Source organism: Ooceraea biroi, chromosome 9 (assembly GCF_003672135.1).
Source record: "Ooceraea biroi isolate clonal line C1 chromosome 9, Obir_v5.4, whole genome shotgun sequence".
In the NCBI taxonomy this organism is placed as follows: Eukaryota; Metazoa; Arthropoda; class Insecta; order Hymenoptera; family Formicidae; genus Ooceraea; species Ooceraea biroi.
The window spans coordinates 10,777,025-10,791,732 of NC_039514.1; the positions used below are offsets into that span (position 1 = coordinate 10,777,025).

At 44.9% G+C, this 14,708-nt stretch overlaps 4 protein-coding genes across 12 annotated transcripts in view; 2 read left to right on the top strand and 2 right to left on the bottom strand.

Annotated features, from left to right (window-relative positions):
* Positions 1-50: 50 nt before the first annotated feature.
* LOC105287063 (transmembrane protein 98) lies at positions 51-1,924 on the top strand. The gene is made up of 4 exons (XM_011352467.3): positions 51-373; positions 455-564; positions 820-952; positions 1,023-1,924. Exons 1-4 carry the CDS (start codon positions 218-220, stop codon positions 1,296-1,298), a joined length of 675 nt encoding a protein of 224 aa, XP_011350769.1. The 5' UTR covers positions 51-217; the 3' UTR covers positions 1,299-1,924.
* On the bottom strand, positions 1,756-5,538 carry LOC105287064 (ATP-binding cassette sub-family F member 2). Its single transcript, XM_011352468.3, has 8 exons — positions 5,326-5,538; positions 4,877-5,072; positions 4,059-4,462; positions 3,813-3,976; positions 3,481-3,708; positions 3,021-3,408; positions 2,525-2,920; positions 1,756-2,441 (listed from the first exon to the last, which is right to left on the bottom strand). The coding sequence occupies exons 2-8, from the start codon at positions 5,058-5,060 to the stop codon at positions 2,298-2,300; spliced, it is 1,908 nt and encodes a 635-aa protein (XP_011350770.2). The 5' UTR covers positions 5,061-5,072; positions 5,326-5,538; the 3' UTR covers positions 1,756-2,297.
* Positions 5,539-7,539: 2,001 nt separating this feature from the next.
* On the bottom strand, positions 7,540-10,662 carry LOC105287049. Of its 5 annotated transcripts, none has more exons than XM_011352438.2 (3): positions 9,370-10,662; positions 8,192-8,759; positions 7,540-7,986 (listed from the first exon to the last, which is right to left on the bottom strand). In XM_011352438.2, exon 1 carries the CDS (start codon positions 10,637-10,639, stop codon positions 9,644-9,646), a length of 996 nt encoding a protein of 331 aa, XP_011350740.1. In that variant the 5' UTR covers positions 10,640-10,662; the 3' UTR covers positions 7,540-7,986; positions 8,192-8,759; positions 9,370-9,643. The 5 variants fall into 5 exon arrangements, with proteins under 5 accessions (XP_011350740.1, XP_011350741.1, XP_011350739.1 ...); XM_011352439.2 differs by having other exon boundaries at positions 8,192-8,673; positions 9,266-10,662; XM_011352437.2 differs by having other exon boundaries at positions 9,266-10,662.
* LOC105287054 (rho GTPase-activating protein 100F) overlaps positions 10,204-14,708 on the top strand; it is a 66,074-nt gene continuing 61,569 nt past the window's right edge. Inside the window, exons 1-2 of one of the 5 annotated variants that reach the window (XM_011352452.3) lie at positions 10,204-10,342; positions 14,303-14,414. The gene's annotated coding sequence lies outside the window, so the exon portion shown is untranslated. The other 4 variants (XM_011352451.3, XM_011352450.3, XM_011352449.3 and 1 more) reach the window with 4 other exon arrangements.

A 14,708-nucleotide genomic window follows, 5' to 3' on the forward strand; every position in this document is an offset into this window, starting at 1 on the left:
GTCTCCGCCTCCCACCGTTACCGTCACTGTCGTCATCGTTGTCACCAGGAGAGTGAATCGCGACGCTGTGTTGCGAATGTTGACATTTCCCGCGAAATGTCAGCGTGAATTCGGTTAATATTGGTCTCGTACCAAAATTCTGTGAGGCCTCGATTTGCCAGATTCATCGATCTGGTAACCGAATCATCCTTGTAAACTGCGTTTCCCATTGGACATCATGAGTTCATCGATGTCTATGAGCAATGCTGGACCGCCGGCCACTGCTACTGGGATGGAAACGGTGGTAGCGGTCGCCCTGGGCGCGCTTGCGGCAGTCTTCCTCGGTGCCTTTGTAGTTTTGCTGGTCATCTGCCGTAGGCAACGTTGCTACTACGTAAGCTCGACAACAGAACATGAACTGTTGACATGAACGTTGCGTTCTCAGGAAGAACTCTGAATCTTGTTTCGCTTTTAGAATCAAAAGGATTCTGCAGAGCTGAGTTCCGATCTGCTCGAAGGTGAGAACACCACTGGCTTGGGATTGGATGCGTGGGAGAGTGAAGAATGGTTGGCAGGTGCTGAAAGGTAAAGAGATGAGATGATGTGCATGATGAGAAAGTTGGAGACTGCAGTAACGAGACTGACGGATAATATTATATCAACGGCGTTTAACTTTATCAAAATTTTTACTTGGTTCAAGTGCAATATTTCTCTTCTTGTGCAAAATCAAGATAATCAAAATCCGAACGATGAACTTGGCAAGATAGACTTGCGTTTCTTATGATTTATTAACTTGAACAACACAGAAAGATAATAATACTTGTATGTTCCCTCTTCCAGGTGGGTGGATGATGCTACTGGCCTAGCTCCACCTTGCATAGCAGTGCTCCGATCTTGTCACACTCTTGCCGCCAGTCTCACTACTATTGCTGGAACCGTCAATAGCAATACTGTCCCGCTGGAAATCGTAGATGTAATTACAACTACCGTTCGTCAGGTATCACCTCGTGTTGCTTTTGCCAAAATGCTGAATTGTTTCTTAGGTCGCCCGACGTATACCGCCTCGCGTGGACGATGTTGTGCGCAGTTTGTATCCACCATTGGACGCCAGACTGTTGGAAGCCAGAGTTGCAGCTTTGGTACTGGCCGTAACACATTTGGCGCTGGTAACCAAGCACGGTGTACCGAAGAGCCAAGCTAGGAAGCTAGCGTTCATCGATCAAGCCTTGAATGACATGGACACGCATCTGTTGGTGCTGAGAAACGCGGCACTAGCTCAGGAAGTGGCCTGTTCCATCCCGGCCTCCACGCCGGTCTGATGCATCGACCAATCCCACACGATGGAGTTGAATCTTCTTCGCACAGTATTTGTAATCATCAGGTTACCTATACCTTCTCACGATTCTTTCGATTCATATTTACGGTATTCGATTACGATAACGAAACGTTGTCGCGGCAGCAACAAGAACTGTGCATAACAGGGTTGGTACACGGTAAGGTGTATCATGCAGCAAATGCGCAAATACGGGACATCGTTGATCTCGAAGAAAAAAAATCTAAAAATGAGAGCAGCTGAGCTAAGATTGTTTAGGAAAGAAACTCACTAGTTCTTTATGACAAGTATATCGTTATTATAAAAAAAAATTCGTACATCGCAACGTCGGTGGTATGTCCATGAGAAATATATTTTAATATTTTAATAGTTGTAAAACGCGATGAAAGTTCACCAATAAAGGCGTTCCGCAATATACAGAGATATATTAAAACAGCGTCTTCCTTGTTATATCATAATTATTTATACACGTACACAGATAAAAATGTATTTTGGAACTATATAATCGATCGTACCTGCGAATGTCTGTACACATATTATATATTTTATATTCTTGAAGTGAATCAAATTAGTCTGTAATTTGTAATCCGCAGTTTATAATAAAGTTGACCATAAAAGAGAAATCACTAATTTCTGTCCTTCCCCCCCCACACTTCCACACGTTTCTACTTTATAATTGCATTTTTGTCAATGATCTTTAAATTTTTTTAATCCGTTTCCTTGCGGTAACACGAATTTAAATATTTCTAGATTCCTATCGTGGCGAGTAATGCGCTATGATCATCGAGTAGAGAATCAATTTCAGCGTAATACTTCAATAAATTAGCTAAGTAATTCGACCGAATCGCTCACGTGCTACACAGCAGCGCGTCAGTGATGTTGTAATTAGCAAGTTACAATTATTAGAAAAAAGAAATTGCTATAAATAGAGGCGTAGTGCACTGGAAAGAGAGAGAGAGAACGCGACAGGACCGCTCTGCCCGCATTATTTGCCGCGACTCGTCAGGTCCTTCTGTCTCTTCTGGTTGTCCGACAGGACTTTGTTCTTCAGGTGTTCCTTGTAATTCAGAATGTTGCCACTCCACTTTGTGACTGTGCCGTTCTCGCACACCCAGATTTCTTCGGCAACCTAAACAGTCGAGTAAAGAAAGTGCAATTGGTACATAGTCCGTCCTACATGACATACAAGGAATAAGAATAGGATGTGCGTACTTGATTAATCAATCTGAAGTCGTGCGATACGAGAACCATGCCGCCGTCGAAGTCGTTAATGGCATCAGCGAGTGCATCGATCGTCTCCATGTCCAAGTGATTGGTAGGCTCGTCGAGCAGCAACAGATGAGGCACCTGCCAGGCCAACCAGGCAAACACGACTCGGCAGCGTTGGCCGTCCGACAGTTGACGAATCGGACAAACTTGTTGACGTCCAGTTAGACCGTAACGGCCAATAATCTTCCTCATTTCCTCGCGTTCTTTGACCTCGGGGAAAGCCTTCATCATGTAATCGAGCGGCGAGATATCCAAGTCCAACAATTCGTGCAAGTGCTGATGATATCTGCCAATTCGGAGATGACTGTTCTTGCGAATCATTCCGCTTGTCGGCACCAACTATGCAACATTATTTTACTTATTAATCTCTTAGCTGCGAAAGACGCATATATGCGTCCTGAAAATGTTTCAAGGTAGCAACGGGACATTCGTAACATACATCACCATATAACAGCTTTAGCAATGTACTCTTTCCCGCCCCGTTTGGCCCGACCAGTGCGAGTCTAGTGTCCAAGTCGATACCGAATTCCAGATTTTTGTATATCCAGGGTGCGTCGTCGTTGTAGCGAAAACTGACGTTCTGGACCATGATAACCGGCGGCGGGATCGTTCCGCACGATGGAAAATAGAAGTTTAATATTTTGTCGTTGACAACCTTCTCCGTCAGGCCCTGCGCCACCATTTTTGCTAAAGTCTTCTCCTTCGACTGAGCCTGCCTGGCTAATTTCGCCGAACCGTGACCGAATCGGGCAATATAGTTTTTCATGTGCGCTATCTGATCCTGCTCCCAGTTGTACTGTTTCGCTTGATTCTCGAGTAATTCCATTCTGACGAGGAATCGATTACATTTTAAAGCGAAATTTCACCACAGATCATATTATATGCTTTTTGCAACTCACCTCGTCTTCACGAACGCCTCGTAATTACCGGTGTAATATTTCAGCTGTTTCTTATTGACGTGAATAATATTGGTGCAAATGCCGTTGAGGAAATCTTGCGAGTGCGAAATAATGACGAGAATTCGTTTGTAGGTTTTCAGCTCCTCCTCCAGCCACACGCAGGCATCCAGGTCGAGATGATTAGTTGGTTCGTCGAGTAACAACAGGTGGGGTTTTACATATAATGCTCTGTGAAGGAATTGTAACAAAATGATTTGGATCATGTCAGTGATACTTCAAAAGGTGATATTGCTAACATCGTTTTATCTCTCATTGTGGAAATTTTCGCATACCTAGCAAGGGCTATACGCATTCTCCAACCTCCCGAGAAGTCTTTGGTAGGTGTTCTTTGCATCTTTGCAGTAAAACCCAAACCGTGTAAAATATGGGCAGCACGAGCCTCCGCCGTGTCGGCGGACATGTCGTCTAATCTCTCATATACATCCATGAGTTGTTCCTGTATGAAGTAGAAAAAAATAGTTATTTTCTTTTATAAAAATTCTTTGGTCGCATATCGAGTATCGCAATTCGCGACAGACCTGAGCATCTTCCTCGTCGCAGTCCACCAATTCGTCGGCGAGTTTCTCTAATCGCACGCGTTCCTCATCCACCTCCATAACACATTCCAGAGCTGTCTTATTGCTTGCGGGCATTTCTCTAGTCAAGTGAAAAATATCTATTTGCTCCGGAATAGGAACTTCGCGGTTTCCTAGCACCGCCAACAATGTAGACTTCCCAGAGCCATTTAGACCTAGTAAACCGTATCGTCTACTACAATTCAACTCCAACATGGTGTCTTGTAGCAGTTCACAGCCATGGAAAGTAATAGAAAAGTTAGATATCTTTATATCCCGGCTACGTGGATGCGAAGCCAATGATCCGGTGCACGAACGTGCCTCTGAATTCAATCTGGCATCTGCTTCCAATTTCAGACACAATGCCTCTGTAAACACATTTATATGTATATATTAGCAAATGTTTGATAAACTTAAAAATATTTACATAGAGCAAATAGTTATACATACAAAAAATATATATATTATACCATAAAATGATGATATATAATAATATATTTCAAATGCCAATTGTTATAAATCTTAAATTTATATTAACAACAAAAATTGCTTCAATTCCCTTTCAAATTATTCTAATATAAATTGATAAGAATAAAAAAATTGATATTTCTTAAAAATATGAGAAAATAAAATTTCAAAATTTTAATTTCTCAAATCTTTCTTCAAAATGACACATTAACGTAACAATAAAGAATTACTCAATAATCATTGAAGAAAAAGCATAACATGACCGCAAATAAAAATACCGCGAAGCGGAAGTAATGGCATGCTCTCTTCCCTACCTTCAGTGCTAATAGTCGTGCCATTGGTGCCATTCTGCAGGTTCCCCACCGTCGGGCTCTGCTCCTTGGCATCTTCAGCGGTTTTCGCTTGGTTGTTGCTCTGCGTCGATTTTTTGCCGGACTGCCTCGCCTTCGCAGCCTCCTTCTTCTTCTGTTGCTGCTTTTTCTTCGCGTCGGACGGCATTGCAATTCTCACCTGCAATTTCACTGGCCGTTACAGCTTCCAGGTTTCCAAGAAGGGCACGGCGGGGACGGTCTCTATTCGAAAATCGCGATCGCGGTGATTTTTTTCCTCGCGTTACGTAAGAGACATAGGTTAAGGGAATTCACGTGCGCGACGTGAAAAGGGAAACGTGCCGCGGACGAGAACGCGAGGGCCCGGATTATGTCGCATCGCCGTAAACGGTCGCGGACAGCGAGTCGTTGCGAGACGGCCCCGCGGAACTCACCTCACTGCGGACAAAAGAAATTCGATGTCGTCGCGAACAGCCGTGGTAACAGGACGCCTCCAAGCAATGTACTTCCCGCACGGTATCCCGGTGGTCCCACGTCGCGCGGAAGTCTACGAGTATCACCTAATTGTGCGCCAAAAAGAATGGGTGATCCGTGCGATACGCGACACACGTGCACCGCACGATAGAAGAGGCCAAACCGTCAAAATTGACTGACATGCTTGCTGCTCGGTGCCACAGGTGTCGCCACGTGTACCAAACGTGCGGCGTCTTGAACCGACTTTCTTTCGAACACGCTCACAGTTAGATTTTAGAACGCACCGGCCGCCATCTTGTTGCGCGCGCAGTTTTAGTTAAGTTAATCGTTCTTCTGTTCGGGTCCTGTACGCGCGCTTTCATTTGTTCTGTTCGGGTTCTGTACGCGCGCTTTTTTTGTATCGAAGTAAAAACTAATAGTTTGTGATGTGTTCAGTGAGAAAACCCACAACAAAGCTGCCACAAATGCCGTGCGTCATGAGCAGTGCAGGAAATTTGAAGTCATTCGAAGTTGATCGCCGTGAAGTTTGCCACGAAAGAAGTGTCTTACAAAAGTGCTAGTAAAGACCGCGTTCCTCCATTCTTCGTCGTAGATCGTTACAATTTCTTCTTAATTTCCCGTCAGTTCACTGAACGTGAGTACTTTGAATTGTCTTGAATTGATAATTAAGTTATAATTTTCTGTTACAATTTATTGAGAAATATATATATTTGTTAGTTATGTCATTTACATTATGTCATTTACGAGCGTCGGTCGTAAGTGTTTGAGATTTGCACCAACAACTACATTTCTATGATAATTGTGTAACAAGAATTCTGTGAGGCTTTGATAGTACAAAATTTACATATTTGAACGAAGATACTCTTGGTTTCGTGATGTAATGTAACAAAGTTCCCCTGAAAGGAGATGAAAACGATCTCCGAATAAATATTCGAATATTCAGGTTAATTCTCCGTTATTTCATCGTTTGACCGTTGTTATCGCGTAGCATAGGCCGCGCTGTTTCGATTTATCGTGCACCTCCGGATTCCCCTTTGATTCGCAGTCACGTTGGTCGAGTCGCGGCAGGCTGATCAAGGTGTGTTCTTTCTGATGAATGAACGAATGGATAAACGGTAGGGGGTAGTAAAAGAAGACACGGACTTGCGCCCCCGCGGCGCGTCCAAAGCCCGTGCGGCCGAGGGGGTGGGAGCTGCGGGTGGGGGTGGTTCGGGCTTAATTGCACCGCATCACAGAACGTAGTATTCCCGTAGTACGTGCTGATGAGGGCGTAACGTAGCCGTCGCCACCGCTACCACCGCCACCGCCACTACTATCACCCCTGCATCGGAGTTGTACGTAAGCCGTACGTACAGATCGTGTGCGTACGCGGCCGACCAGTGACGTATCTGTTTCACTACGCGCAGCCGAAATTCGGGTGATTGCCCGAATTCGATGGACTGGTATTTGCAACGTGGTCAAATCCGTTCTAATAAAAATATGAAAGAGTCTTCGCGCGTGCGCGCGGAGTATGGAACAAATTTTTTGCTCACTATATATCGCACGATATACATTCTAGTTATCTTAACAATGAGCCGATGAAAGATAATCAGAAGTGTAAATAAATTTTGACAGGGCTGAAACTTGACGTATGGATCTGCAGTGATAAAATGAGTAAATTTGCAGTAATGAGCTCTCATGTATATTTGTGTAATAATTTGGAGAAACTTGGTACATTACTGCGTTCCCGCATGTAGGACGACGTAAGCTAGCAGGTGCAGTGGTACGTCCATGCACGCGGCAACGCTCGCGTGTCAACCACCGTAATCTTTAGATACATTGGGGGTTTCGAGGTGGACGAGGTCGCGCGTGGAAAGAAGGGGTTGACGGAGAAAAGGTGTGAATGCCACCCGCCGTTCATTCAAATGTCGCCCAATCGTGCAGTACGCGCTGTACGTCAAGAATAACTCATTGTCAGTCTATTATCCGTTGTAATTATCCTCGATGCGTCAACTCGAGCGTGCACTATTAAAATACGAAAAAATTAATTACACAGAAATTTATAATCGAGCGCTGTTGCATGCTAATATGAGATACAGAGCGAAATTATCGTATTAAAACATATTAATTAAAAAATATTGCAATTAAACAACAAATTATAAATTGTTTCGTATTTCTAAAAAATAAAATAATAATTTACTTTTTTATATAGTTTATTTTCTCTAACGCAAAACGAGAGATCAAATATACATGTAAGTTATCAATTTAAATTAGTGTGTCTCAAATTAATAAGAAATATGTAATACGTAACGCGCATGTATAGCTACAGAGCAATGAGATGTGATTAGCGGTCCATTAGAATCCGCAATCTATTGTGCCTCGTATTTTTGTCGTTTTCACAGGCATGATGGATGTGTTGCGAGTGTTCGGTGGGTTTAATCCATCGTCGATCGTGCTCGAGAATTTAATCCGCCAGCCGCTACGCTCCGTCCTAAAATTTATGAGCTGACAGTCGGACTCGTGCTTCCTCGGTGAAGAATCGACGTGACGTCTTTCGTGCCGAGTGTTTTTGACACGAGGTGGTCGCCCCAATCGATCCTAGGCTGGAATAGCCGAACCGGAAGTAGGACATTTAGGCTCGTCTGCAACGACAAGGGAGGGCCATCGGCTTAAGTCTAGATCTCTCGAATCGGCCATTGGTCGTTACTTTTAGAAGGAATTATTTTTTCGCGTAAAACGTACATTGAGAACGTTGAGATATTCTTTGCATGCAACATTAAGAAGTACACAGACGGATACTAAAAAATTAGAAAGCGAAGCGAAATTATCGTAAAAGCGTTTAGTTACCTTCATTATTCTGTTGATCAGTTATAAATGATTTGGTGGATGAATCACAAAGATACATCATCTCGCGAAGTTAAATAAGCTACTGAATATCCTTTCCCAAATTAATATAAGCTAGCCAATTAAATGGCCATTTGAGAGTTAATTGTGTCATAAAAATCTGGAGGAGTGTAATTTTTCAATCACATTTCTCTCAATTTGCAAAAATACGTAAAGGCTACATTGCCTTTCGTATGGATTTCTTCTTTGACAGGTGTAATTTTTAAAAATATAATCTCTTATGTCGCAAGTTCTTGCATGTGCGCCGCGAAAGTTTGAATTTTACGTCGAAGGGACGTCAGTTCTGATGAAAACTTGGAGTACCACCCCGTCGGATCTCTTCGGCAGCCCTTAAAGTTTTCTCGTGCACCTTAGTAGTAGACGACCTCTTAAGATGTTCAGATGTAATCAGTATGCAATAATCGACACCGCGCTGTAATACCTTCCTTCGGAGAGAGGATGACGAAAATTTTAAGTCGTGCTTGCACGTGTGTGTAATACCGTTTTGTCATTATAGTACGTAAAGTTCTTTCTGTGCAATGGAAAGCATAGATTTAGAAACAAATTTATCAGACATACATTGCGATCCCATTAATTCCAAACATTGACAAATATTATATTTTTCTCTCTAAATATTCTTGTTTTTCAAAAGTAAAAAATGCTAGTAAAAAAGCTGGATATTCCTCAATCCCATTTATAGATGGCATTTCTTTCTCCTGCATAAAAAGCAGAATCTTAACAGTAACATTATACTAAGTAAATCGGGGATAAAATTTTACTTCTAAATCAGATTTCTGCTTTTCCCTAAGAGGTGAAATTAATTTCGCCAAATAAAAGCAGATGTAAAATTTTACTTCCAAATCAGATTGTCGCTCTTCACCGAGGCAGAAGAAAATCCACGAGGCTCCGACGAGAGCCAGAGCTAAGAGCGCGCTAAGAGATCGATAGGGTTTTCGGCGATCGCGGGCCGGTCGGCGAAGAAGGGAAAACGTCGGTGGAGTAAGATTGGTGATGTGTCCGCCGTTCTCTCGCACTTACATCTACCACTACGCGTCACGACGATGACGACGACGACGACGACGATGACGATCACCGTCGTTCGTCGTTGTCGTGCTCGTTGCCTCCCTCGTCCGTTTACTCACTCGCTTGCGCGCTTGCGTGCGTGTCGCGGTCCTCAACATGTCCATGGCCGAGGGTATAGTCGTGGTTATGCGGCGGGGCGCGTTGCGAGCCGGCAGTCCTCAGTTCCCTAGCGCAAGGGTGGCTCGCAACACCCGTGCGAAGCGCCTCACGCGCCCCACGTTCTCCCTTGTTCGCGTCGTCGCCGTCGTGCACGCGTGCTTGCGCGAGTGAGCGAGCGAGTAATCGTGATCCTCGGTGTCGTCGTCGTCATCGTTGTCATCGTCGTCTTCGCCATCATCGTCGAGGTGCTCTTTCGTTCATTCGCTTCACCGAACCTCCACGAGGAGGAGCAGCTCCGTTTGAAGCTCGTACTCGTGGCGAGGGGTGAGAGAGGGACAAGGACGGACATACGGTGCACCGTCCGAGAGTGCCAAGGTAGCGGGGGTGAAGCGGCGTGTACGAAGGGTGCGCTCGCGCGCAAGGGTGAGAGGGAGAGAGCGAAGCGTCGCGAACGGGGTGGATGGACGGCGAGGGGTCTCCCCAGCCAAAGGGTGGGCGACAGAGAGAAAGAGCAAGAGGGACGAAGAGGGAGAGCGAGTGAACGGACGGACGAGGGCAAAAGACAGAGCAGGAAGGGTGGTTAGTGCGCGAGCGGGAGAGGGCGAGATAGAGAGACTGAGTGAGGAACAGAGAGAAAGAGAAAGAGGAAGGAAGAGAGGAGAGAGAGAGAGAGAGAAAAAGGCTCGAGGCAGGCGCGCGTATTGATTCCCGCGTAGCGTTATACGGTGAGGTGAGAAAGCTGCAACCGGAAGATTCCTCCTGCCTCCTTTCGCCGTCGTGGTAGAAGGAGCGAGGGGAAAAAATCAGAAAGAGAGAGAGAGAGAGAGGGAAAGAAAGAGAGAGACAGAACCGAGCGAAAAGGAGAGGAGTGCCGCTCGCCTGCGGATCATCGCTCTCTCGTGCGTTCCGCGCTCGTGCTTCCGCTCTCGTCAGGTACGTGTACGCGCTCGCGGAAAGTCGACGATTTATCTGCACCAGCGTTTTCCTTCGAGTTTCTCCCTTCGGTGCGCGCGAGCGCACATTCTCCTCAAGGGAGAACGAAGAAGCGTCGCTGTCGACCGCGTCTCGCGTCTTCGAGGGTGAAGCGAAATTCGCGAGCACGAGAGCGAAACCAAGTGAAACACGTACGAAAGGGAGAGAGTACGGACAGAGAGTGGCAAGAGAGGAGTGGAAAGAGAGAGAAGGCACTCTCGAAAAAAGGGTATATCGATCGGGTTGGTCCGGGACCATCGGCTGGCACGCCACCACACGATTTTCGTGGTGGCTTCGCTCTGTCTTCCTCTTTCTTTCCTCGGTCTTTCTCTTTTTTCTCTCTTCTCTCCCTCTCTCTCTTTGTTTCTCTCTCTCTGCCTCTCTCACTCTTTCTCCTTGCCCGATATAGTACTGGCATCGTGTGCACGTCGCTTTTTCCCACGCGCTGCCGGCTTGCTTTTCCTATCGCTGCCGTATCCAACCCCGAGAGTCGCAGAGACTCGTGGCACAGGTGTCGCTCGTAAGCTCCTTCCGCGAGGACGTCGACGTCCGATTGGCCGCCTCCTCGCGGGATGTCGCGGTTCCCTCTGTGAGTTCTCGCCACTCTCGATTTTCCTTCCTCGCAAGCGTGTTTTTTGCCGCGCCGGTTCCTTCCGGTTTCGCTCGTGCGCGCGTACCAACAATCTCGACAGTGTCGACGATACTCCGTAGGTTTGGAATCTGCGAACGTCCAGTGAACGTCCAGTGAATCGTATCGTGTGTTTCGAGGAACTCGTCCTCGCCGATGAATACTCGTCCACCCCAACAAGTAATCGTTGTGCGGTTTCCATTAGTAAACGGTCGCTGGTGCTCCGATTTCTTCCCTTTCCGTCCGGCGCGTTAGGAAAGTTCCTTTCGCGACATCGGTCTTCCACCGGCGATCGTTTCCATAATAACGAGTATTGGGAGTGACATTTCTCCAGGGAAGACGGCAGGTTAGTTATCGGCGGCTTCATCGAGAAGAGATTGATCACCGTTGCGTCACCGTTAAAGAGGTCCTTATTCTTAATGAGAAACCGGATCGTCGGACGATTATTCACAGATCGTCAGTGCCAGTTTATTCTCGTGTGAGTAACGACGAAACGTCATCAGTCGAAGTTCCGGTGACCTAAGCATTTAATCGAAATTAAATATAAAACATCATTTTAACCCAGTGATGATTATTATTTAGCATCACGCTCTTCTCGATACCGCATTGCGAGAAATGAGAACGCCGTTCTTTTTCTGGTATTAAATGCGTGGGCATTATACACGTCTCTCGACATCAGCGATATCTTAACGGACGTAACTGTCAACCTCTTGCAAACATGATAGACATGCGGCTGTCATTTCCTCACGATAGTGCTTACATGATCTGAGTGCGCTTCGTCGTCGTCGTCGCGACCGCGTGCACACGCGCGTGTCTTGAGCGATCGTGGGTGCGTGCACAATGAGAAAAAACAAATACACCCTTCGTGTATCACTCTTTTAGAGTCTCCACCGCCTCTACCCGACGATTTCCCATTCCTCCGACCGGTCTCGCTTCGTCTTGCCGTCGTCGGTGGGGGGGGGGGGGTTTCTCCTTCCAGCTGTGGTGGTTCACGGTGGATCGATTGAGCGTAGGAGGATCGTCAACGGCGGCGAACGGAATCGAAGAGTGAAGTTCAAGAACCAGTTGAATGTCGGTTATGTAAATGGCCGTGTGTCGCCAGGCTGTGGCACCGGTTTGCCATGATCATCTGATGTATGAGCGACGTCGCTGGAATACGCGCGATCGGTTCATCTGACTCGTGGCGGTCCGTTTCTACATCGTTTCGGGCGCACCGTTTCTTCCCGAAACGAATCTGCGATGAATTCGTGAAACGAGGCTTTCCTCTACTACGCCACTGCAAATTTTACTTACCTTCTGGTTCGAGTGAAATATTTCCAATTCCGTACTCGAAGAAAAAGGAAATTGTGCGCATCGAGCGCGAGTGCCGCTTTGATCTGCTTGTTCGCACTTTATCGCGGAAGAAAACGTTACATTTTCGCGGAAAAATGTTTTGATATTATTAGAAGAATATTTGCAGGGCAGATCGATGAAATATCTAAATTCCACCGATTAAAGCTCGAGCGCGAAAGAATTCAATTAGATTCAGTTGGCGAGCGGAATGCGGACAAGTTAGACGAGAGTTAGAAATCGAATAGTTTCCGGGAGTTTCTTCGGCCGCGCTTGCCGTGCGAAAGTTTCACGCGTGGATGCGTATCGCTTTGTGCAATGCCTTGTTGTACCCTTTAACGGAAACGCCAGTAACAATCAAACATATTTGTCGGATAAACACGGCGTGCGTTCCCTTCCGCCGATTTTCATTATTCTTTCACGTTGAACAATTCCACTTTACACACAATTTTTGCATTAAACATTGCGTCAGATAAATCGACAAACCTTTTATTGATGCTGTAAACACTCGGATAATTAGACACTCGTGCGAAAGTAAGTTTGTTGTTTTTCATCAGATGAACACCTTTGATGAACATTAGTAGGCGGTCGCTACCCGAGTAGAAATTCATCTAGTAATCTTATTCTACAGCTAGTGACTGTCTAAGGCTGTCACGCAGGCTAGATAGAGTTACCTAATCATTACCTAGCCAGTACTAGCTATAATTTATGAATAATGCTTTGCTGTGTAGTTCTTGTCTAGTCTCTGTAAATATTGGAATAGATGACGCTAGAAACCTTTAAGAAATTAGCTAGCTATTGTCTAGCCGCTATCTAAAAACTTGTTAGTATCGAAAAATGAATGAGTATGTTCTCACTCTTGAATAATTTCTCTAGCGACTGTTTAATGATGAGTTAGCTAGTGAACATTAAGTCGTGATTATATATAGCTTCTCAATATAAAAATTATTGAATAAGTAAAGAAACATAACTTTATTATTTTAATTGTATATTACATTATATTTACTTTTGGTGCAGTTAATAAATTAATTGGATAATCATTACACAGTCATTATACATATTAATAATTCAAACAAAGTTTTAAGTTCGTATATAAGTTTTATATAACATATCAAGAGCAATTTAAAACTTGCTCATCAAATATATTTGATAGTGTAATGGATTAGAACGAAGAAGTGCGGCGCTCAACGGCTCAAGTTCGAATCCCTCGGTAAGTGGAAATTTTAAATAACAAAATTTATATAGTATATATATATATATATACATATATCAAGTAGCAAAGCTCAGGAATTATCCCAAGTAAATATAATAAAAATGTATTAAATTGATAAATCAGTGAAAATTAAGTTTTTTATGTTTTTAATCTAGCCCAGGCTAGCTCATCACTAGACAATATATTTGTCTAGTGGCTAGGGCTTCTAAGCATTACATTACTGGCTCAGTACTTTTGCTAGACAAGGGCTATACAAAACACGTATCGGCTAGCTAGTGATTGGGTACCGACGAGTTTAAATTTCCACTTGGCTAACAAGTGTTCGCTAACCTTTATATGTGGCGAAAACGCATCGCTATGACTCGGGGAACAGCAAAGGAGCGGAAGGAGCTCGCCGGCAACGAGATAATAAAAAGAGAAGAGCTAAAGTGTCATTCGGGGAAAAAATTGCCGGGCATCGTTAAGCGTTAAGTGGCGTGTGCAAAGGTATTAAGTAACTTGCGTGGCGTGATACGACGCAGTTAATCTTTCGTGTACGTAGGTACGATCGGTTTGCCTTTTCTCCTTTTTTCTTTTCTGCACCTTCGATATGCCATTAGCGCGAGTCGTTAGCGAGTCGTGTGCCGTTTAAGCGAACGCTGACGTTTTACTTAGGGAAAAATTGTGCGCTGTCCCGATAACTTATTAATCGGAACTGGCACGTGGCCACGACCTCCGCACTTAATTAAGACGCTCGTTTGTAATCTTTCAGGAAGACGGAACGGAAGGGGTGAGGATCGGCGCCCAGCAGAATGAGAGAAATCGTCGGACACTGCTCGAGCAGGGACCCGTCGGCCCTCCGCACGAGAGATGGTTTTTAGAAGGTGCATAACGATCCGCGAGAATACCGTATATGCATATCGTGTATTGATTTGATATTATATTTCGACGCTCTCGCTGCCCAATAAACTGGTTGTGCGATTCATTATAACCGCGTGGCCTGAAAATGCAGAGAGTCATATTTAGCTCTAAATGTCATCCGGCAAAGAGGTACCTGTAATCGGAGCTGAAAGCGAAATCTCAACTCATCGTTACTCTTTAAATTTGCTTTCAGCTCCGATTACAGGTACCTCTTTGCCGGATGACATTTAGAGCTAAATATGACTCTCTGCATTTTC

Bases quoted from the DNA above. Each gene is read 5' to 3' on its own strand.
- LOC105287063 (XM_011352467.3), top strand. From the start codon at position 218: ATGAGTTCATCGATGTCTATGAGCAATGCTGGACCGCCGGCCACTGCT. The intron at 565-819 runs GTAAAGAGATGA...TCCCTCTTCCAG, and splicing joins TGGTTGGCAGGTGCTGAAAG to GTGGGTGGATGATGCTACTG. The intron at 953-1,022 runs GTAATTACAACT...ATTGTTTCTTAG, and splicing joins TCCCGCTGGAAATCGTAGAT to GTCGCCCGACGTATACCGCC.
- LOC105287064 (XM_011352468.3), bottom strand. From the start codon at position 5,060: ATGCCGTCCGACGCGAAGAAAAAGCAGCAACAGAAGAAGAAGGAGGCT. The intron at 3,977-4,058 runs GTCTGTCGCGAA...TACTTCATACAG, and splicing joins GCGACGAGGAAGATGCTCAG to GAACAACTCATGGATGTATA. The intron at 3,709-3,812 runs GTATGCGAAAAT...ATTCCTTCACAG, and splicing joins ATGCGTATAGCCCTTGCTAG to AGCATTATATGTAAAACCCC.
- LOC105287049 (XM_011352440.2), bottom strand. From the start codon at position 10,639: ATGGTCCCGGACCAACCCGATCGATATACCCTTTTTTCGAGAGTGCCT.